This window comes from Oncorhynchus masou, chromosome 17 (assembly GCF_036934945.1).
Source record: "Oncorhynchus masou masou isolate Uvic2021 chromosome 17, UVic_Omas_1.1, whole genome shotgun sequence".
Taxonomy (NCBI): domain Eukaryota; kingdom Metazoa; phylum Chordata; class Actinopteri; order Salmoniformes; family Salmonidae; genus Oncorhynchus; species Oncorhynchus masou.
In genome coordinates this window covers 33,928,372-33,953,374 of record NC_088228.1, presented here as the reverse complement: position 1 = coordinate 33,953,374, position 25,003 = coordinate 33,928,372, and the positions used below count along the sequence as shown (strand labels likewise).

Here is a 25,003-nt window from a genome sequence, read left to right as displayed (position 1 = left end):
CTTGGTCTGATATTGAGACACAGAGAGACATGTACTGTAGAAACCTAAAAGTAGGGGCAGAGTATCTGGGAGAGAATTGGTGAAACTCTCAGACAAGACTTAAATAAACAGAGAGACAGAGATGTTAGCAGGACTACGTGCAGACGGCTCCAACACACAGCAGTCTGTGCCATGGCATAAAGACAGCAAGAGACATACAGGTTGCGTTCCAAATGACTCCCATCATAGGGCTATGATCAAAAGTAGTGCACTATATAGGGAATAGGGTGTAATTTGGGATGTAGGCAAAGGCAGTTTAGACCCTAGTGCCATGAAATACAGAGAGTCAAGTGGAGAAGAAACATACTGAGACAGACTACAGTCTTCCATTGGTGCCATACCAGAACATAAATAATTTTAAATCAAAATCAATGTCCATTATTAGTTTATTGTTGTTTTTTAATCCATACACAAATGTAACAAATGTAAGATATTCAGTTGTCAATATGAAGTATTTCTATTCAGACAGTACAATTTTCTAATATCTCAGAACATTTTAAAATAAACATTTATAAACATGAATATAGATACTATAATCATATAACTTCCAACATCAATTCTCATTTTTCTACAGATTCTTTGGTTGATAACCTTTGTTGTATAATTCAAGTAGGGTTTAGTTATGAATATAATACTTTATTGTCCAACTTGTATCAGAAATGTGTCTTTTTGCTGTTTTAAGTTATATATGTTAGGTTGAAGTGCTTGCTGCATGCTGTGTCTCAGGTCTGTGCATCTCATTCTGTAATGTGGAATCCCCTTCCCCTCCTGTCTGTCTAGAGCGTTCACCCTTGGAAATACCCCCATCTTCAGGCCAAGCTCTGTCTCTGTGTCCATCACTGACTGAAGTAATCTCTTCACCACGTCAGGGCTCCTGAGGAAGACAACAACACAGCACTTAAAATTGCAATACAATACAACTAATGGTCAATGGTAATTTAAATTAATGATATACAGTGACTAAACCAATTTTATTAAATAAACTTTATTAAGTTTATTTTTATCCGAGACAACCCCCAAGTCCTTGCCGATGACAAGCATACCCATAACATGATGCAACCACCACAATGCTTGAAAATATGAAGAATGGTACTCAGTGATGTGCTGTGTTGGATTTTCCCAAAACATAATGCTTTGTATTCAGTACATAAAGTTAATTTCAGTTCCACATTCTTGCAGTTTTGCTTTAGTGCCTTATTGCAAACAGAATGCATGTTTTGGAATATTCTGGACAGGCTTCCTTCTTTTCACTCTGACATTTAGGTTAGTATACCCCCCCCCCCCTTGTGCCGTGGCGGAGATCTTTGTGGGCTATACTCTGCCTTGTCTCAGGATGGTACGTTGGTGGTTGAAGATATCCCTCTAGTGGTGTGGGGGCTGTGCTTCGGCAAGTCGGTGGGGTTATATCCTTCGTGTTTGGCCCTGACCGGGAGTATCATCGGATGGGGCCACAGTGTCTCCTGACCCCTCCTGTCTCAGCCTCCGGTATTTATGCTGCAGCAGTTTATGTGTCTGGGGGCTAGGGTCAGTTTGTTACATCTGGAGTACTTCCCCTGTCTTGTCCGGTGTCCCAAATGAATTTAAGTGTGCTCTCTCTAATTCTCTCTTTCACTCTTTCTTTCTCTCTCTCAGAGGACCTGGGCCCCAGGACCATGCCTCAGGACTACCTGGCATGATGACTCCTTGCTGTCCCCAGTCCACCTGGCCGTGCTGCTGCTCCAGTTTCAACTGTTCTGCCTGCGGCTATGGAATCCTGACCTGTTCACCGGACATGCTACCTGTCCCAGGCCTGCTGTTTTCAACTCTCTATAGGCAGCAGGAGTGGTAGAGATACTCTTAATGATCGGCTATGAAAAGCCAACTGACATTTGCTCCTGAGGTGCTGACTTGCTGCTCCCTCGACAACTACTGTGATTATTATTATTTGACCATGCTTATCATTTATGAACATTTGAACATCTTGGCTACGTTCTGTTATAATCTCCACCCGGCACAGCCAGAAGAGGACTGGCCACCCCTCATAGCCTGGTTCCTCTCTAGATTTCTTCCTAGGTTTTGGCCTTTCTAGGTAGTTTTTCCTAGCCACCGTTGCTCTACACCTGCATTGCTTGCTCTTTGGGGTTTTAGGCTGGGTTTCTGCACAGTACTTTGAGATATCAGCTGATGTACAAAGGGCTATATAAATAGGTTTCTCCTATCACAGCCATTAAACGCTGTAAAAATAATCTTTGTGGTGAATGGGTGTATTGTTACACTATCCAAAGTGTAATTAATCACTTCACCATGCTCAAACGGATATTCATTGTCCGCTTCATCTTTTTTACCCATCAACCAATAGGTGCCCTTCATTGTGAGGGATTGGAAAACCTTCCTGGTCTTTGTGGTTGAATCTGTGTTTGAAATTCACTGCTCGACTAAGGGACAATTGTATGTGTGGGGGTACAGAGATGAGGTAGTCATTCAAAAAATCATGTTAAACACTATTAATGCACACAGAGTTCATGCAATGTATTATGTGACTTGTTAAGCAAACTGATACTCCCTGAACTTATTAAGGCTTGCCATAAGAAGGGGATTGAATACTTAATGACTCAAGACATTTCAGCCTTTCATTATTTATGAATTAGTCAAAATTATTAAACATAATTCCACTTTGACATTATGGGGTATTGTGTGTAGGCCAGTGACAAAAAAATCTACATTTAATCCATTTTAAATTCCGGCTGTAACAATAAAATGTGGAAAAAGTCAAGGGGTGTTAATACTTTCTGAAGGCACTGTTTTGGTTAAAAACATAACACATTACCAATTGTGGCTTTACATTCTGTATCAAGAGCATCTGCCCAGAAGGGTTGGGGTCAATTCCATTTAAATTCTTACAATTTCAGCTCTCCTGCTGAATTGAATTGACCTTGTTCCCCAGCCAATAAATTGATATACATTTAACCCCCTAGAGTCTATTGACACACGAGTGCACAAATCTATGTAACATAATAAAAAAATTCACATCAAAATCCGTCAGTTTAAGCTAGAGCTGTCATGTTTTTGCATGGGCTGCTTCTCAATCCACAGCATCCACCTATGACGCCCTTCTGCATCTGTGGTGGAAAGTGGCAGAGCTTACAGCTCTGTTTGTCAGACTAGGGGATCCCAAAAATCGGTCTTCTCATGAAAACGTCTGTAGCATCCGAAAGGTTTAGCCTACACACTAATGTGTCAGCTTGGAACTTCCCCTCCCAACGCCTTAGACTTTTAAGAATGTATTTCTCCTTCCATAATGGCATTTCTGTATTGTACAGTCTTTAATTAACTAGTGATGGAAACCTAGATAGTGTCAAGGAGGATGAACTCATAGGTTAAGTATGTGTCCTTGTTGTTCAGCCTTGCTACTGTAGATGGAGGAGTAGAAATATAAGATAAAAGGTCATGCCTCCAATGTATAAGTCCAATATGAGTCCAATTAAATCTCTGCCTGTTATTTCTTTCATCCAAGGCTAATCATACAAGTACAATATGTGCTTTTGAGGACAGCAGAGAAGAGGAGCGGTAATAGATAAAAAAGAAAATATCTACAGTAAAACGAGTCCTATATCGATATAACCTGAAAGGCCACTCAGCAAGGACGAAGCCACTGCTCCAAAACGGCCACAAAAAAGCCAGACTACGGTTGGCAACTGCACATGGGGGCAAAGATTGTACTTTTGGGAGAAATGTCCTCTGGTCTGTTGAAACAAAAATATAACTGTTTGGCCATAATGACCATCGTTATGTTTGGAGGAAAAAGGGGGAGGCTTGCAATCTGAAGAACACCATCCCAACCGTGAAGCACATGGGTGGCAGCATCATGTTTTAGGGATGCTTTGCTGCAGGAGGGACTGGTGCACTTCATCATGAGGATGTACAATTATGTGGATATATTGAAGCAACATCTCAAGACATCAGTCAGGAAGTTAAAACTTGGTCTCAAATGGGTCTTCCAAATGGGCAATGACCCCAAACATACTTCCAAAGTTGTGGCAAAATGGCTTAATTAAGTACAACAAATTAATTGTCATAAAGTAAAATTTTAAAGATAACCTTTACCTAGATACTTATTTGGTGAAAGCCACAGGCCTTTAAAAATAATGTATTAATCAACCATGTCTCTCTTACTAATAAATTTAGTCATGGGTGGTAACTTCACAATTCACTCAAAAAGAAAAGGCACCATATGAAATATGCAATTTAGGATTTACACCATACAGTGTTAAAACAACATCCAAAATGACTTGCTGCAACAGTGTTTTGTTTAACACTAATAGGAGTTAACTTTAGATCAACACTAGTGTTGAATATAAATAACATTGTGAGTGTTACTTACCCCATAGTGTTACATTTCAGTAACACTGGCAAGTGTACTGCAGTGTTAATTTTTTACATGGCAGAGTTTTACGTTAACACTCAATATTAACACTATAATCAGAATACTGTAGACTAGCACCATATGTAGCCTGAGATGGTGTTAAAATGCACTCTTTACTGTAAGTGTAAGTTTAACACTGCAAAATGTATTGCGTAGAAAATAACCATAGTTGTGTACTTACAAGCGATTTACAAGAAACAACTTCTACAAAAAAATCGATCTACTTCTCCATTATTTCAAAGCCTATTTTAAAAGCTTTAACCAGAAGTCACAGGCCTTTTCTCCCTGGAAGCTGTTTTTTATATCCACACCGTCTTTGACTATCGCCATGTTGAACAATGTCGAGAACTGCTCATGTTTATGTGACCATCTCAAATATAATAAGCTAGCGTTTGGTTTGCCTCATTCTGCTCTGATATCTGTCCAAAGGCTTTATGATTAAAACCAGATTGTGCTTGCCCAACTCACAGACACAAGGCACAGGCCAGAAAAAAATAGATTGCAGTTACACATATTCTGCACAATGGGGAAGTACAGTATCTTCACAGAAGGGAACGCTCACTCTCTCTTTCTCTCTCATTATTTTCTTTTTAGTCCAGTTGATAAGCTAGAAAATTGTTCAATGTGGTATAGAAGCGTGAAAACTGACACATAACTTTTTTTCATGCTGAAAAAAACTCATATTGTGCCATTTTAGCCAAGCCTCAGGTTGGCTTGTAGCACCATTTGTGAATATACATTTACCTGTATTGACATTTGGAGTCTACATGGCCCCAACAATAGCTTTAAATGTTTGTATTGGTTTGGGGAACACATTCAATCAACCAACAGCATATGGCCTTTGTTTTTTCCTTCATGATCACAACAATTATGAAAAAACATCAGAAAACTCAGTGTAATGTTGATATTTTCACTTTTAAAGTGGTGTATTAAATACAAAGTTTCATACTGCTTATATATTATATATACTATGGCACTTTTAAGAAATGTGACATGAAATCTGATGTCCCTTTATGTTAAGATCACAAAACTTTTACAAAAAGCCAGGATATGTTCAAATAAATACATCCAGCTACAGTGTACATATTTAACCAATTACACTATAGGATAACAGTTTTACAAAATGGCCAACCAGCTCCATGGGTGTAAAAGTGTAAAGGGTGACTTTGTATTTAATACACAACATTGAAAGTGAATGTAACGATGTGCGCTGAGAGTCGGGAAGCAAATTCAGGGAGTGAGGTTTTTTATAAATAAATGAAACAAACACGTAACACAAACAACGCATAGACATGACCCAAGAACTTAAACAATGACGCCTTGGGAAGGGACCAAAGGGAGTGACATATATAGGGCAGGTATATGAAGTCCAGGTGAGTGTCATTATGCGCTGATTCGCGTAACGATGGTGACAAGTGTGCGCCATAACGAGCAGCCTGGTAACCTAGAGGCCGGAGAGGGAGCACACCTGACAGTGAAAATATAAAAATCTTACTACAATTTTTTATATTTTTTATTCAGTTGCGATCATAAGTAAAAAAATACATAAAAAGTCCTTATGGTGTTGGTTTATGGAATGTTTTCCCCAAACCAATACAACACTTTCAAGCTATTTTGGGGCCATGTAGACCCAACACAGGGGAAGCGTTGACCCAAAACATCAATACATTTAGGGTACGAGGGGGTAACTAGCCCCCTGGGGTAACTGCTCGCACCACTGTAATTCATATTAAGATCACTTTCCCTGGCTGCCACTGCTTTTGCTCAACAAAAAATGTCCTCTGTGTCATCACAGCTTTTGGAGATATTTCAACAAAATAATTTTGTGATAAGTTTATCACATTTTTTGACATTTTGAAAAAGTTATCGATATATTCCAATGAAGTAAGATCTATAATTTGTTTTTAAATATACAAGTAGGATAAGATAAATAATCCACTTGTTTAGATAAAAAAAATGTAGATACTTTTCCTGTAAATTAGTAAAATGTTGGAAGAGTGTGTCGTGTCTGTGACTATCATTAAGTGTAGTCTTAACATTCTGTACACTCCCCTTGTCCGAAGGGTAAAAAATGACCCACCTTCGCTCAACCCCTAAAATAAAGCACTTCATTGAATTTTAAACCACAAATCGATTTTGCATGAAGAAATATCCTGTCATTCATCACAAACTTGGTGAATATCTGGGTTTTCCCTCTTCACAATGCAGAAAGACTTGCATTTAGTCAGTGGACACTCCTCGTTTCTATTACAACACACCTGTCATAATTGTTTTCTTTACTAAAGTAGAGGTTTACAATTATTATTATTATTGCTAAAGGTACTGCACAGGTCAACTCTAATTAGCACATGTAGGACAGTATGCAAGTGTGTGTGCATGGACTTTGCATATGTATTTCTCACATGTGCAGCACATAGTATTTGTTTTACAGTCATTATTTGGGGGCAGAATTGGCAACTCCTCCTCTAGCCTGTCCCAGCTGCAGCCTCAGGTGGATCAGGACAGGATTCAGTCCTCTGAACAGCTTTCACAAGCGCTGCAGAGGCTGCTGTGCGGGGGAGGCACTCCCTTCTTTGAATGTGTAAGTGCCTTTCCCAGCTACTCCAGGAACACCCTCCTCTTGTTCCGCTTATCAGGCATCCAGGTAGGGTTGATCTTGTTCCATATCACGAAGGCATTGTATGAGGACACATCAATTATGTTATGGAAGATAACCAGGGGTCAGCGGGCAGTCATCCTCCTGAAGCTGTAAATTCCAATCACCTTGTCCCGGTTGTCCACTCCTCCTTTGTTGTGGTTGTAGTCCAGGATGATGGCTGCCCTCACGATCATTGATCTCAGCTGTTTTGTGCAGTGTGCTCAGGAGGACCACATTCTTGTTCCTCTTTGGGAGGTAAGAAACTAGAGTGGTGGTGGAGGTGAAGGCAAACTTTGATGAGAAGGCATCTCTCCCTCTTGTTGCGAGGAGTGCAGGGGGGAGCTCAGGCTTGTTCTTTCTAACTGTGCCAACCTTATGATCTTCCTCTTCAGGAGCTGCTGGCTGAGTTCATAAGAGATGAAGAAATTGTCACACGTGTCATTTTGCCCCCTCAGTCCATCTGTCACATCAAGCACAACCCGCATCCTCTGGTTCTTCTCTGGGCCTCCTCTGAACGGCCTCCCTGTGCAGACTTGCATCTTCCAAGCGTAGCTGGATTGTGCATCACAGGCCACCCATATCTTGATGCCATACTTTGCTGGCTTGCTGGGCATATACTGTCGGAAAGGACAGCGACCTTTTGACAAAAGAGATTACTATCAGTAATTAGCATCAGTGTCACAGAAAACAATCACATAAATCAATTATATTACAGCAATACATAATAAAATGAACAGTGAATTTTTTTTTTACCTCTGAATGGAACCAGTTGCTGCTCCTGTTTCTTCAGGCCCAGGGTTGTAGAGGCATGACAGACACTCCACCCACTTCTCCCAGACCTCTTATGGCTGCCAGTTTGTCTCTCACACGTCTTGCAGGTCTTGACTCACGGTTATCAAATTGTTGCATTCTTGAGAAAGTGTGAAAGGCTTTCGGTGGCATCGTGGCACGGAAAATTGCCATTCCACTCTCTGCATCCCAGAGACTACATGTAGCCTCGCCTCGGGACCTATACACACTCACTAAGATTAGCAGCCCTATGTAGGCATGCAGGTCAATCTCATCCATCCTTTTCCAGTAGTCTCCATGTTTACGGAAAACCTCCAAATGTGTCATCTCCAGGATGATTTTTTCAATGGCTGGTGTTATGAACATGTAGAATGTTGAGGCAATGTCCTGGGCATGGGCAACTGCATGTCTTGTGGTCCCTGGGGTCATCCTTATGATATTTGTGCTGCCATCCTGCCCTGGTTGTCATATGGTGACAAGGACCATGTTATTTTGCTGTTCTTTGACAAAAATGTTTCTCGTTCAGCTTGGAGGATTTCTTCTTCATTTGAAGAGGATGCATCGTGCTCTGGGTTGTAATTCTTCCATATCTTCATCTTCAGATACCTCCTCCTCTTCCAAATCATTGTTCTCTTGTTCCTGCTGGACATCTGAAAAAATGAGATCTACGACCTGTTGGGCCCTGAAACGTGCACTCATGGCTTCAGCAAAGAGAGAACTGGGAGGGCTGTCATCTGCAGCACCTTTATAGCCTCTGACTGCATTCCCCATTGGTAAACAATGCTTTCAAGAAATGGTTACTTAGTCTGAAATTGTTTTTATTTTGTCTGTGAACTTAAGTTATGTGTGGGGTCGTGGAGGGGAGATGCTGCACATGCACAAGAAAGTTTTAGTTTTGTTCAATCAATAGCACACAATCTAAATTTCTCAGTGTGTGTGTGTGTGTGTGTGTGTGTGTGTGTGTGTGTGTGTGTGTGTGTGTGTGTGTGTGTGTGTGTGTGTGTGTGTGTGTGTGTGTGTGTGTGTGTGTGTGTGTGTGTGCCTCAAATGATGATCAAAAATGACCCTAAGACAATCTTTGTACCCTGGTCGTGTACAGCTTTCATGGAAATATGAACAAAGGCGATGTTTCACTTTTTCTAAAGTTGGGGTCACTCTAGGACAAATATCATTTAGGTGGTTTTCTCTGCTGTTAACCTCTCTGCAAGGACAACAAGTAATGACATCATTGTGCACCAATGATATGACCGCTGTTTCGTTGATTGACTGTATTTTAACACAATGACCACTGATCGTCTTGAAATCTAGCTGGGTAGATAGCCAATGAGCTGAGGTAAACGACAATATGTAATGTTTATGTTTTGGAAGACCAACCCGTGTAGTAAACTCCGGCGTAAGGGGTTCATTCGCCATTGACGATTCATACCGGAAGGTGCCACGCATGTTGCGCACAACATTGTTTTGGTAAAGCGCATATTCAGCTGTTTATATATCAATCAGTATGGCGACGAAGTCAGGGAAAGCTAAATCTAAGTCTAGATATACAGATGTACACACAATTGTAGAAGAAATTGATTGAGGATGTTTCATTTAGCGATTCCCAAATGGAGGAATATTTTTTGAATGGAGAGAAAATAATATTGGACTGGTAAGTTCTTCTCATGCTAATGCCGTTATTTGAAATTAATAATATTAAATATTATTTGTTAAATGAAATAGCCTATTTGAGGCTGTTGAGGGGAGGGCAGGCCCACAACAATGGCCAAAGTGAAATGGAGACAGTAGATACAGCTGGTCTGTTGTAATATAATAGAGACAGTAGATCTAGCTGAAATGTCATAATATAAATGAGACAGTAGATCTAGCAGGTCTATAATAATACATTCAACCCTATGTTCCCTGTACTCTATATATATATATGTTTATTATACCTGTTGATACAGGGCTCATATGTGAAACTATACTTACTGAACATTTTCTTTCACAGTGACACTGACTCCGAATGGGAGCCCCCAGTGCCAAGGTGTCCATCCCCCACTGAAGCTGGTTCATCCAGCTCCTGCCACAAGTGGTGTTCATCTGCCCAAATTTATTTCTGCAGGCATTGATGTGCCTCAGGGCCAACAGGGCACAGCATCGAGGCGTCGCTGTGTTCTTTGCAGAATGAGGTCCCCCATCACCTGCGCCACATGCTTGGTGACCCTCTGCTTTACAGCAGAAAGAGACTGCTATGGCACCTGGCATCAGCAGCACAATATTGTGTAGAGGACTGAGGTATCTATTTTTTTCATGTTTTTTTCTCTATTTCTTTTTTTTGGGGGGGGTGTTAGAATACCATTTTGGTATTTTGTATATAGTTATTCAATTCAAAATGTATGACTTCAACAATTTGGCCACTTGGGTACATTTGGGCTACTTGTGTGGGACACCGGGGTGACTTCATGATAATTGTCATGTAAGCACACTCATTTTGGAAGTTATCATTCTGAAACGTTACACAAGTACTGTTGCCCTCTTATGTTTTTCACTGAAATGGTCCCCATCATCCTATCTGAATGTTTGTTTTATCTTGTTCATTTTAAAGATGATGATACAACAATAAAAAAAACGTATGTTTTTTTTCATTGTATTATCTAAACCAGATCTATTGTGTTATATTCTCCTACATTCAATTCACATTTACACAAACTTCAGAGTGTTTTCTTTCAAATGGTGCCTGAGCTACAGGCAGTTAGATTTGGGTATGTTTTCAGGCGGAAATTGAAAAAAGTAGGGGGTAGCTCTAAGAGGTTTTAAGTCAGAGAACGCCGGGACAGAGTCCCCACATTGGAATGGCTACAATTTTATAGGCCATCGGAGACCATACAGCTGTATTTTTGGCTTCACGTCTGGAAATGGTTAAACTCTGAGACTATCGATCACTACAGAATAAGAGCAAATCTTAGACATATAATTACTGGTCTGCAGCTAGAAATTACGTAAGTCTAGAACGAGAATACCGACAACCGCCGAAGCATCGATTCTATAAGAACATTTCCAAAATGTACTCTGAAGTACCCATTCTAACCACCTACAACTACGAAAGACATTGTGTCTACTGGGAAAGTTTACCAGAGACTCTGATAAACTCTACAGGACAAGCGACTGTTTTCTACGGAGAGACAACAATGACATACGGGCGTAAATATATACATTTAAATTATTCTTGAATAAGCGGCTGATCATGTGCAAAGGATTAGCATTTCAATGATTAGAATTATCCGCTTGGTGTAGTGAATCTGTTTTCTCTGTCTCGCTCTCTCAGTCCCCACCCTTTTCCTTCGTCTACCAAACTGCTATATCGGCTTCGTCCGCGGGGACTTTTTCTTTGTATCATGTAGAACCCAAATATCTACTGTTTGTTATGTAATACTGTGTGATTATTTAGTTAGCTAGTAAATAAATCATTAGGTCAATATGTGTATTGCTGATTCATTATGGAAACTAGGGTTTGTGCAGATATCCAAGGGTTTGTGACGTTCACTAATAAGAACTGATGAGGTAATAATAATAATGAATTAATAAGTGACTGTTTTGATATGAAAATATCTGAAGAGTCAATTCGGGAAATAGAGACTTCCTAGTTAATTAAAGTTTACATGATTAGTTTAATCACGTAATAATAATTACACATAGAGGATTGATTTGATAAAATAAGTCTTCACATTTAACCCTTGTGTTGTCGAAAGGGTAAAAAATGACCTGCCACTATGTTTAACTGATAACCCACAGGACGGTAGATATCCAGGAAGAGGGTTGGGCAGCCCTGTGGTAGACTCTCTCCCTCAATACTGCATGGCAGTTTCTACCAGGTATTTATGACCTGTCGTAAAGTCATAACATTTGTGGTGGGGAGAGTGAGAGAGGGGGGGGGCATGATATACACCCCCAAAGGGCCACGTTGTGACCAGTGTGTAACGAATGTGTTTCTACCTGTCTTTTAGAAAATGACTGGCCCAGTTATTGCTAGTTTATGCTAACTTGCTAGGTAGCAACTTCACTAGCAGAAAATACTAGCCAGCTAGCTAGTTAGCATAAGCTGCTAGGAGTGCTAGCTAGCAACCTTACTATCAGATCGTCTGAGGTAAAATACATTCAAAAGATAACATAACTTAATTGCATTTGTAAATGTTTCCACTGGTGACTGATATCTTCACAGTTGATGTTACTTTATAACCATTTAGTTATTTTACACAGCATTTTATGTTATGTAGGTAGATAGATAGCTATGTTTTTAAGAGAGCTTTTCAATTGGCATCTCTCCCCCTGTTTTCAGTCACAGGTGGGGACTGGATTGGTGGGCTCATGAGGGGTGCTCCAATTTTACTGGGGATAGCTTTATTTGGGACCTATGTAAAATTTAGAATTGTGCAATAGCAGAGCATAAGAAAGTTGCCACATCAATGTTACACTGAGTTAATTAGTTAAGTTATTGTATGAAATGTTATATTCCAATGTCATTTAATAGTTTTGGTTATATTCCATTCCAATATTATATTCCAACTATTGAAAACCTTTTGATCCTAAATATCATTTTAAAGACTGCTGGGTTTTAAATCTTGCATTATTCAAATAATATTAGGTGCATTTGTACATAATGGATTGTATCAAAAATTAACAATGAAGAAAGAACAAGGAAAATTCATGTGAGTTAAAAAGGTTAGGTAAAAAGAGGGACTTTACATCAAATCTCCTCATAGTGCGGATATAAATGGTGACATGTGCAACACCACTTCCCCCCATATTTTATTTAAATAATTAAAACGAGACAACTGTACTTAGCTTTTAAGTATTACTTACTAAAGAATGAAATGGATTTTAACACACTTGTGTGAAATCTTATCCCATAATCTTTTACCAGGGTAACTGGCACCCCCGGGGGGAGGGGGGCAGTTACCCCGGTACTTTAAAAAAAATCTACTTTTCATGAAATAATAAAAAAAGTGTAAACTGTAGCCATTTATTTCCCTTTATAGTTTATTTGACTAAGCATGACTTTCATCCATATACCAATTTTTTTTCTCCAAACGTTGCTTTTTTGTGTCAGCAATTCGACATTGTTCTTAGAGGGGGCTAGTTACCCCCTAGTACCCTACATGCATTTTCACAATTGGCCTACAGGGGTCGTTATATACCGACCCAGGGCTTTGATGAATGGCATTATATCAGGTGTTGTTAAGTGTTAAAAATTATAAAAGTGTGCAAATTTTCACGCTTCTTTACCAAATCGAACAATATTGTATTTTTTGGGACCTTATCTACTCAAATATTTATACATGCTGGTGTAAATGTTTGCAGCCATTTAGACGCATGTTCTGGAATTCTTAATTTGTGATGTTTGATGGTGGTCAATTAGATCTTTCATGTGTAACACAATCTTTATAAATATTATATCTGTGAATGATAGTAAGATAAATGTGTCAGGGAGTTATTTTGTAGACTCGCAATGCTCAGATATATATTGACTCATGACTGTTATCCTATAAATACTTAGTGACATTTGTTTCCACTATCAATCTCAGATGTCAGTGTCTCGTTACAAGAAATGATTCAACTCCAGCCTACTCTCCACTTCTCTGAAGTCATGATGACTAAGATATAACGAGAAGTGGGAACTCATGTGACATCAACATTAGCAGACATACAGATACACATACATACACACAAGCAATCATCTTGCATTTTCACAAATATAGCTGCTCAAATATTATTTTGTATAATCAAATTGTTATACTACCATCATGAAGTACATGTATCACGTACATATATCGGATCGATGAAGGATCTTAATTTGAGCCAGTTATGTGTTATGTGGATTATAATAAATTTACATCTTTGTAGGGCTTGATACATATTTGGTAAGGGAAAATTAAGTTGGAAATTTCCAAGTGGGAATTACAAACTACAGAAACCTTTTTAGATCTCAACAAAACTACTAGTTTTACATTTCCTGCATTGCAGGAAAGTGATCAAATTAAGATCCTACATCTGTACATCAGTAGCCAGGTTGTGTAAACCACAAGCTGCCTGCTCTCTATTTCTTTGAAGTCATGAGTCAGAACCATTAGGAAGGAACCCATTAAGGCTGGGAATTGCCAGGGATCTCACAAAGAAACCCATTAGGGCTGGAATTGCTAGTGATCTCACGATATGATATTCTCACAATAATTAGGTGCCGATATGATATCTATTGCATATCTCACGATTCTATATGCATTTCAATTCAATACTGTGATTTTATTGCTCACCTATGTCTTCTGCAGAGGGAGAAGAGAGAGCCATGATAAAATGAGTTTTGATCATTCATGGAAATAAAAGTACTGAAAACTAATTGGCTACTTTATTTAAAAGAAGATGGAGAACAAGCTATGAAGAAAAAATCCTTGAGTTTTAGTGCAGGTACAGCAATCTAAAATTATATATTGCGATATAGTCAAAACAATACGATCAATAATCAAAAATAATATCCCAGAGGGCTCCCAAATGGCGCAGAGGTTTAAGGCACTGCATCGCAGTGCTAGCTGTGCCGCTAGCACAGTGTCAAGAAGCAGTGTGGCTTCGCTGGATTGTGTTTCGGAGGACGCGCGACTCTCGACCGAGTCCGTACAGGAGTCTCCCGAGTCCGTACAGGAGTTGCAGCAATGGGACTGTAACTATCAATTGGATACCATGAAATTGGGGAGAAAAAGGGGTAAAAAAATACTAAGAAATAAAAAATAATATCCCAATATATAACTCTATAGAGTTTTTCCCCCATCACCAGCACCCAAGTGACAACATAAGCAGACACACACACAAACACACTTACCATGTCCCTGGTCAGTCCCTCTCAGACTACCTCTCAGTGTAGGTCTGTCCTTGTCATATATGTTCCCAGCCCCCATGGAAGTGAGGCTGTCCCCTCACACCATGCTGGAGCTCGGTCTGCTTTTCTCCAGGTATGAGGGTGTCTTCAGGGCACTGGGAGGCAGGGCAGGGTGGTTAGGGTGGGTAGGGTAGGGTGGCTGGGCCAGGTGGGGCAGGACCGGCAGGGCTGACTGGGCCGGGTAGGGTGGTGGAGCCAGACCCTTACTAAGCCTCTCCACCTGTCCGTTGGGGTGGGGGTACAGTGGTGGTTTCTGGCTCCTACGAGACGGGACACTGTATCCAACCATGGCTGTGGGGATAGGGGTGTGGGTCCGTAATAGTAGGGGTAGGGAGGGAATCTGTTCTAGCCCAGGGGTCTGGGTCACATGGTTTATGTCTCTGGAAGGGCCAGGTATAGGAGGGTCTTTGTTGAGCCCCAGTCTTTCCTGTTTGGAGTCTTTGGAAGGGCTCGGGCTCAGGGGGCTCAGGGCTGTGACCCCAACCCGGTTGGTTTTGATGACTGATGCGGTGAGGACATGGGATGGAGAGGTAGTTTGTATGGTGACAGTATGGTCAGGGTCTCTGTACAGGAATCCCTGGTCTCCATTAGTCTTCAGGTCAACAGTCCTAATCTTGTGGGTATACATCTGCTCTCCAGTACTAGTCTTCTGATTATACATCAGGACTCTGCAGTCTCTGGGGTTGGGGATGGCGTCACCACCATGAGGGGAACTGTTACATGATCCCTCTACCAGGTCAATGTTAGCTGTCAGCAGATCAATCTGTTCAACCACCTAAATGACAATACATAGTCAATATACTACATTACTAAAATACTGTATATTAATACATTGTACTACATTAATTAATACTACATTATACTACATTATGATATGACATGTTAGTTGATTGCCGCTTAAGAGCTAAGAGATGTAGATTTTGTTTTACAGCGTACAGTATATTACAGCCCTATTGCATATGGACACTATAAAAGCAAACCATAATTCAGAACCTGTCTCAAGACAGGCTCTGTAAAGTGTTGCTTGTGTCTCTGCCAATTTCATTAGCAGGTGTTAGCCAAAAGGTTCATGTGAATAGCTTTAAATCAATGCAACTACCAGAAATGATGTGAAACACAAGCAATGCTATCTTGTTCCATACTTGCCTACAATGTATTTTTTTCTGCAAAGCTGAATGCAAATGTAATTTAAATGTCATGTACCATTACATAAACAGAAAGAGAGGATATCCATTGATCTGTGTTTGCTTTGTCTCAGATGTCAATGTAAGCATAGACCCTGCTGAAATGTATACATAGACTTAAGGTTTACATAGCCTCGTCCTCTGATCTCTGAGTACATTTCAGTCAACTCCTCTCCCTATGTCTATTTTACTCATAACATGAATTCATTACAATTCATAATAAACGCATTAATAAAAACATATCCAACAAAATGATTGCTGGGTCCTCACTTACAGATGAATCACATGATTTCACATGTGGAATCATGTGAAAATAACGTGTTTTTGGAACACTTCACAAGTGATCACATTCATTTCACATACACTGAATATACCAAACATTAGTAACGCCTTCCTAATAATGAGTTGATATCCTTTGGGTGGTGGACCATTCTTGACACACACGGGAAACTATTGAGCATGAAAAACCCAGCAGCGTAACAGTTCCTGACACAAACCGGTGCGCCTGACACCTACTACAATTCCAAAGGCACTTAAATCCTTTGTCTTGCCCAATCGCCCTCTGAATGGCAGACACACACAATTCATGTCTCAATGGTCACAAGGCTTAAAAATCCTTCTTTAAGCTGTCTCATCCCATTCATTTACACTAATTTAAGTGGATTTAACAAGTAACATCAATAATGGATCATAGCTTTCACATGGATTCACCTGGTCAGTTTATGTCATGGAAAGAGCAGTTGTTCTTAATGTATACTCAGTGTGAGATCACATGTGTTTTTGGAACACTTCAAGGGCTTGGTAAGTACAGCTTATTAAGGCTTATCATTTTGAGTTCCGTCCATCTCATTTTCAATGAAACACATTGCTTTTCAATGAAAATGAGATGGACGGAACTCAAAATGATAAGCCTTAATCATTTCAATACGATGCTGAGGATGGCCAGCTGATCAGATAATTATATATTGTAACAAAATAACGAAACAACCTATCAGAGACCTTAAATGGTAGAGCAACCATCCAATTTAGCCAGATTTAACAATCTGCCCATGTGGCTAACTGCTTGGTTTGTTACCCATGGTCTAAGTGGAGTGTGACAATATACTTCCTTGACTAGGCTCCTGACATCATACAAGATTCAAAACGGATTTTGAATACAGTACTAGTCAAACGTTTGGACACACCTACACATCCAAGGGTTTTTATTTTTACTACTTTCTACATTGTAGAATAATAATGAAGTCATCAACACTATGAAATAACACATATGGAATCATGTTGTAACCAAAAATGTGTTAACAAATCAAAATATATTTTAGATTCATCAAAGTAGAAACCCTTTGCATTCATTTTTACATTTTTAATTGTACCTTTATTTAACCAGGCAAGTCAGTTAAGAACACATGACGGCCTGGGAACAGTGGGTTAACTGCCTGTTCAGGGAAAGAACAACAGATTTGTACCTTGTCAGCTCGGGGGTTTTGAGCTTGCAACCTTCCGGTTACTAGTCCAACGCTCTAACTACTAGGCTACCCTGCCGCCCCATTGATGACCACTTTGCACAATTTTGGCATTCTCTCAACCAGCTTCATGAGGAATGCTTTTCCAACAGTCTTGAAGGAGTTCCCACATATGCTGAGCACTTGTTGGCTGCTTTTCCTTCACTCTGCGGTCCAATTCATCCCAAACCATCTCAATTGGGTTGAGTTTGGGTGATTGTGGAGGCAAGGTTATCTGATGCAGCACTCCATCACTCTCCTTCTTGGTTAAATAGCCCTTACACAGCCTGGAGGTGTGTTGGGTCATTGTCCTGTTGAAAAACAAATGTTAGTCCCACTAAGTGCAAACCAGATTGGATGGCGTATCACTGCAGAATGCTGTGGTAGCCATGGCAGTTAAGTGGCCTTCAATTCTAAATAAAAAAAGCAGCCAACAAGTGCTCAGCATACTAAAGGACATCAATCAGAAGAAGAGACTTTCTTGGGCCAAGAAACTTGAGCAATGGACATTAGCCCGGTGGAAATCTGCACTTTGGTATGATGAGTTAAAATTTGAGATTTTTGGTTCCAAATACTGTCTTTGTGAGACGCAGAGTAGGTGAACAGATGATCTCCGCACGTGTGGTTCCCACCGTGATGCATGGAGGTGGAGGGATGTTTGTGTGGGGGTGTTTTGCTGGTGAAGCTGTCTGTGAATAGTAGTAGTAGTGGTTTCTTTGCAGCAATTTGATGGCATGATTCACTAAGTCTCCTCTGAAGAGTTGCTGTTGACATGTGTCTGTTACTTGAAGTCTGTGAAGCATATATTTGGGCTGCAACTTCTGAGGCTGGTAACGCTAATGAACTTTTCCTCTGCAGCAGAGGTAACTCTGGGTCTTCCTTTCCTGTGGCGGTCCTCATGAGAGCCAGTTTAGTCATAGCACTTGATGGTTTTTGCGACTGCACTTGAAGAAAAGTTAAAGGTTCTTGACATTTTCCATATTGACTGACCGTCATGTCTTAAAGTAATGACGGACTGTTGTTTCTCTTTGCTTATTTGAGCTGTTCTTGCCATAATATGGACTTGATCTTTCCCCAAATAGGGCTATTTTCTGTATACCACCCCTACATTGTCACAATACAACTGATATGCTCAAATGCATTAACAAGGAAAAAAAATACACAAATTAACTTTTAACAAGGCACACCTGTGAATTGAAATGCATTCCAGGTGAGTACCTCATAAAGCTGGTTAGGAGAATGCCAAGAGTGTGCAATGCTGTCATCTAGCCAAAGGGTGGGTACTTTGAAGAATCTAACATATAAAATACATTTAGATTTTCTTAACACTTTAGTGTTTATTACGTGATTCCATATGTGTTATTTCATAGTTGTGATATCTTCACTATTATTCTACAATGTGGAAAATAGTAAAAATAAAGAAAACCCCTCCAAACTTTTGACTGATACGGTATAAAGTTTTTGCTCATCCATTTAATAAACATCCATGTACTTTGACTGAAAAAAGTAGGAGGATTATATAACATGTAACTTTATATTCAGACATTGTAAAAGTCAAAGGCAATGACTCTTGTGGTGTGGTCAAATAGCAGTCATTTACCCAATAGTAATTTACCATGTGTACTCAAGTAGAAATAGTGCAAATGTGACGATGTAACCGATTATCAAAATGCATATAAATCCTTGTACAATTAAGTGTATATGTTTATGTATCTTCACCTATATTCATTGTAGTGATTGTAGTGCTGATATATGCTAACCCAGCTAATAACACATCCATGACAATGATGATAGCTCTATTGTTGATCTGAATGTCTATAAAGGCTAGGCCAGTCAATCAATAGCATGGGTAACAGAATTGACAGGAAAGCACAATCAGATTTTGTGTCTTTTGCAGCATCAGTTTCATAAGTTGTGAAACCAGGAGGATGCTAGGCTTCACCTAGTGGATTCCTGGAGTCGTTTTAATTGGCTGAGATGGAATTTGTTAACGGATATAATTATCTAATCAGCTGGCCGCCCTTAGCATCGGATGAGAAAAGCTAGCAGCAAGCCATTTCATACCAATGGTTTAAACCATGGTCTAAGCAAAAGTTCCCATGTTTGGCCCCACACAGATCTGGGACCAGACTAACTGCTAGGTTAAACATACAGTATTGACAAAAGCTCAATGGACAAGCTAAGGTATGAAGAATTAGACAACACTGGGATGCTTTCAATTTCATTTTTTTCTGAATTAACCAGGCTGTCTACAGCAAAGGGTTCTTACCTCCTTCATCTCCACGTGGACCTGTTTGAGACCTCCCAGGACCCCCTCCAGGTCTGACACCACCTGTCTGATCTGCTCCCGAACCAAGCCCTCCTTCTGCCGGACAGAACCCTTGTTTTCCCGGACATGACACTGGTTCTCCCAGACCGAACACTGGCTTTTCCGGACTGAACCCTGACCATCCTTCTGCTTCACCCTCTGTCTCTGGGGGTCTAAGTCTGGGTCTCCTCCCTGGTTCTGGTTGACTCCCTGGCTTGCTGACTGTTTGGCCCTTTGGTTGAATCTCTCTTCCCTGCCTATAGTGGCTCCATGCACTGGTCCAGTAGCTCCATGACTTGGGGTTCTATGACCAAGGCCAGGCCCACAATGACTCCTCTGCCTGGGCTGGCTGACCAACTGTTTCTGGGGGACTTCAGTGGAAAAGAAAGTCGTCTGAACAGAGCCAGAGCCAGCAGGGACATGTCGTCCATTACAGCTGTCCACTCCTGCCCCACATACAGCTCCCCCAGCCTTTAATCTAGTAGTCCTCTCCTGGTAGTTAGTTCTATCTCCCACGCCCTGAGAGTACACATGCCTGGGGCTGGGACCACCACCACCACTATGTCCATTTGGCATGTGAGGGTGTAATTCTTTTTGTTCAAGCGGTACACACCTGTCCAAATGATCGTGTTCATCTCCAGCATATCCCCAGACCTGTTCCTCTGGACTGTAGCTGTAGCTAGTCTGTCTGTGTTTCAACTGACCCCAGACCTTTTGTTCTGGACCATAGCTGACTAGCTGTCGTTTTGTCAGCTTGTCTTCTGGACTGTAAATGTAGCTAACCTGGCTGTGTATTTCTTGTGGACTGAAGCTATTCTGTCTTTCTAGTCTGTGGTTCGACTGACCCCAGACCTGCTTTTCTAAACCGAGACTAGCTTGTCTGTGTTGCTCCTGTGGACTATAGCTAGCCTGTCTTTCTAGTCTGTATTTTGACTGATCCCAGATCGGTTTCTCAGGACCGTAGCTGTAGCTAGCCTGTCTGTGTTTGGTCCGCTGACCCCTGAACTGTGTGTTTGCCGGGTCCAGGGGGGGTGATGAGGCTGACGCGTTTCTATTGCTGTTGAATGGGTGTGTCCTGATCCCTGTCCCAGCAGTGCCACCTCCACCCTGTCCCACATAGCCACACTGTTCTTTCACAGGGGAGTAGAATATCAGACCCAGGCCAGGCTCCACTGGGCAGGTCCAATGGGCAGGGTTGTAGTTCCAGGGGTGGCTGGGGCTAAACTGGCCTGGCTGAGGTTGACCATGCTGACCCGGCCCGGTGAACACTGGCCTCCTCTGTGGGGCACTGTGACCACTTACACCCCATCCAGCTCCAGCTTCAGCATCACTTCCTTCACCTTCTCCACCTTCTCCCCCTCCACCATCTCCTCTTCCTTCACCTCCTCTCTCACACTTCTCTAGTCCAGGTTCTATATCCTCTGGCTCCACAGGGAAAGGAGGAAGGCTGATGTCTCCTCTGAGGTCCAACTCTGGGTGGTCTGGGTGTGTGGGTGGTGGTCTGTACCCCCCTGGTCCTCCCTGGTACAGCGTGGGTCCGTATTGGACACAGTGAAGGCAGTAGCAGTAGTCGTCTGTGTTTTGATGAATGAATCTATAGTGTCCCATCCGTGTGCTGTCTGAGTACATGTCAGAATGAAAACAGTCCGTCTAGAGTAGAGGCTGCTGTGGAAAACGCCTTAAACAACAACTGGTTTCCTTCTCCTCCCCTCCTCCTCCACGCTGCTCTCCAACTCCAAACTAGCCATTCACTCAAGCTGTTTTCCTCATCTATGACTGACTCCACTGCAAAACAAAACTTTTTTTCAGCTCTGCTCTTTTTTTCTTACCTAAGACTTCCCTCCCCCCTTTCTTCCTGCCTCTTGTTTCCCCTTCTGTTCTATACTTGTTTTTCTCTATGCTCTTGTCTTTCTTTCCCCTGACCCCCTCTCTCACTTTTCTAACTTTTCTCTCACTCCTTCACCCTGCAGCCCTCTCTCCTGCTCGTGGCCCCTCTTTTCCACCTCCCTCACTCCCCCTATCCCTTCTCTCTCTCCTTCTCTCTCTTTACCTCTCCTGTTTCGTTCCTCAGTCTTATTTGTTGCTGCAGGCTTCCCGTCGCTCTCCCTCACTTGGCTTTGCATTTCCCGTTTCCTCCCTTCCCCTCCCCTCCTCCTATTTCTCCACCTCTCACACTCTGAGTCTTGCTGCTGTTTCTAACTCTCTCTCTTCTCTCTCATTCTCTCACACAGTCGCCTGTAAATGTCTCCTCTCCCTCTCTCACCCTCTCTCTTTCCTCCACCGGAGATCTAGTTCTGTGTGTTTCTATCGTCCAGTCAGTCCGTTAGACAGCAGTGTGGCTGTGTAAGTCTCTTGCTCCAGTACAGGTTTCTGAGCTAATTAGCCCTGCTTGCTAGGTGGTTACAACCTGGCACCCTTCAATTAAATGCAGCTTGGATAGAGCCAGTCAGGGAATCCTCAGCCAGTGAGAGAGGAGTAAGAGACTGATGAGAGAAGAGGGGTTTCAGCAGCCACAGACTGCATCGCTGAACAGACCCGACGGATGCCTCTGACTAGAGAGACTGAAGCACTGCCCTGTAGAGGGAGGGTTTCAACTCTCAGACTCTACCTCTCACTCCTTTTTCTTCTTCCCTCTCTTTATTACTTTCTCTCTCTTTCTCTCTTGCTCTCTCTGGTCTGAGTTTACAATAAAGCAATAAGGTTGTACATCTTCACAGTTAAACTAAATGAAACTCTTTTCGAAACATATGGTGTAGACAGTATATTTACCTTGACTTAGGGCTGTTACGGTGACCATAATACCGCCATACAGGTGTTGACGAGTCATGACCGCAGTCACATTCCATGTGACCGTTAAGTCATGGTAACTAAGGCTCTTCCAAGCTCTGATGCTGTTGATGGTTATTAGTAGCCCACCAAACTTGCTAACAGCCTGGTACTTAGCACTCAATTGTCCCTCGAATCACTCTGATATCAATGCAAATGTTTTCAAAAATCAAATCAAACACTTCATGAGAGCCCATGTTGCGTAACAATTGCATGAGAAAACAGATTTTTGATGGCCTCTATTAAAAAGAGGAGGATCTCATCTGTTTTCTATAGCATTGCTTTGCTTTACAACAGGAGTATAGCCTACCTGGCTGGCATTAAAATTAACCACTGAAAAACTGTCCTCCATTCGCTATTTAAGTTCGCTATTTAAGTTCTGAGACAGGTGACTGATAATGGTCCATTCATTTTAGAATATTTAAAGACAACATTAAATGAAGAATATTCTGATGGGTGACCATATTAGCCTATCACTTGCCCAGAGTGTGCAGTCAGGCAAGAAACAGCACATGCCTTTTTTGTTTTGACTTTTTCAAATCATAGTCGCACTGTAACGGCGTTCTTCGTTTGTTGAAAGAGAGTCGGACCAAAATGCAGCGTGGTGGTTACTCATGTCTTTAATGTATAAGATAGCGATACATGAAATAACTTAAATAAATACAAAACAACAAACGGAACGTGAAAACTAATTACAGCCTATCTGGTGAACACTACACAGAGACAGGAACAATCACCCACGAAATACACAGTGAAACCCAGGCTACCTAAATACGGTTCCCTATCAGAGACAACAAGAATCACCTGACTCTGATTGAGAACCGCCTCAGGCAGCCAAGCCTAAACTAGACACACCCCTAATCAACCACAATCCCAATGCCTACAAAAAACCCAATACGACAACACAATAAACCCATGTCACACCCTGGCCTGAACAAATATATAACGAAAACACAAAATACAATGACCAAGGCGTGACACGCACGTCTCATGTAGCCTAGCCCATAGGCCTATATGTTTTGATAAGGTTTGTATCGCGACTAAAGTGGCCAAATAACTTCTTAAAATGAAGCGCATTAATCCGCTTTACAACGGGTGTAGAGCCTAACTGGCATACATAGGCGGTGCGTGAGTTTCAAGTATGGGGAATATAAATTTCACCATAAAAATGCACCTTTATAATAAAGCATGACAACAATAATCGCATTTGCGGTCACTTTTGAGAACAGTACATTCGCGCTTATAGCCTATAGCCGTGTGCCCATTGCTGCGCTTATAATGTGGAGAAATGGCCTAATAGTTGATCATTTGAAGCCAAGTGAGGGAGAGAAACAGGAAGCCTGCATTCCAATAGAATAGATAAACTTTTATACTATGGGGAATAATAGATTGATGTAGTCTAGTGCTTTTGCTGTTCGTTAGGCCTACTCATCTTGTTGGCTGACAAAGTAGGCGAAATATGGAAAGTTCCTCTAACATCTTCAATATGTGCCTCGAATTTTGATAAAAGGGATATGCGCAGTTGCATCCCCATTGTGTCTGTCTTCACTTAGTCAACTTCCTTGCTGAGATGCCTGTGAGAAGGAATTGATCACGTGACGGCATTGGCTAATAAGATTTGAGATACATGAGAGAACCATGTGAGTGAGAGATGCTTTGTAGCACGGCAGCCGGGAGAAGGGAATTATAATTATAATTAAAAGTCACTTTGGCCGCAAAAGGCATGGATTTTTTTAGGGGCGTAACGGCCACACAAGGGGATGCTGCAAGGAAATTTGAGGCCTGGGAGAATATTATCAAGTGCTATTCAAATTGTAACTGAGGGACTGATGAAGTGTGTGCAGCCTGCACAAGAAACAAAACAGAGCTCATGTCTTTCATGCAAATTATCATAAGAGTTGCATCCTTAGAATCCTTTGCCTTAGAATGTATTGCAAATGAAAACATATAGCCCAACATTTGTATCACAACTAATGTTGTTATAAATAACTCTTAAGCATATAGGAGGACATGTTTCTTTGTTGAACACTCAACACAAACTAGCTGCATGTGCGCACTTTCCAGTAAATCGTTTATAGAAAATATAGTTTCTATTTTATTCAGCTATGTTCAGTTCTATTTTTCATACTATAAAATAATGAAAAATTATGCAAATATTGTCTGCTAAATTAACTAGTGTAGCCCACAGCCATATCAGGGCCTAACATAAGGACAACTCAGAGCATGCTATTCTGTTCTTCTGAAATAGACTACATTTTTTCATATCATGTTTCTTTAGACCTGTCTAAAATAAATAATGGATATATTTTGATGGTGTCGGCAATACTAAATTGATTTATTAGACTTTTTAAAATGAAGATGCTCCAAAGGTCTGAGTCAGTGGCTTGTAGGCTATGCGTGGAGATGCTAAACGT

The 25,003-nt window shown here is 41.1% G+C and overlaps 1 protein-coding gene across 1 annotated transcript; it reads right to left on the bottom strand.

Moving 5' to 3' along the window:
• Window positions 1-439: 439 nt before the first annotated feature.
• Window positions 440-21,820, bottom strand: LOC135558911 (uncharacterized). Its single transcript, XM_064993130.1, has 3 exons — window positions 19,725-21,820; window positions 14,716-15,547; window positions 440-913 (listed from the first exon to the last, which is right to left on the bottom strand). Exons 1-2 carry the CDS (start codon window positions 21,390-21,392, stop codon window positions 14,810-14,812), a joined length of 2,406 nt encoding a protein of 801 aa, XP_064849202.1. The 5' UTR covers window positions 21,393-21,820; the 3' UTR covers window positions 440-913; window positions 14,716-14,809.
• Between the last annotated feature and the right edge of the window lie 3,183 nt (window positions 21,821-25,003).

What these genes read in the sequence shown, in the direction of transcription:
- LOC135558911 (XM_064993130.1), bottom strand. Translation starts at nt 21,392, where the DNA reads ATGTACTCAGACAGCACACGGATGGGACACTATAGATTCATTCATCAA. An exon ending in TCCACGTGGAGATGAAGGAG is followed by an intron (nt 15,548 to 19,724) that starts GTAAGAACCCTT and finishes ATTGTCATTTAG; the next exon opens with GTGGTTGAACAGATTGATCT.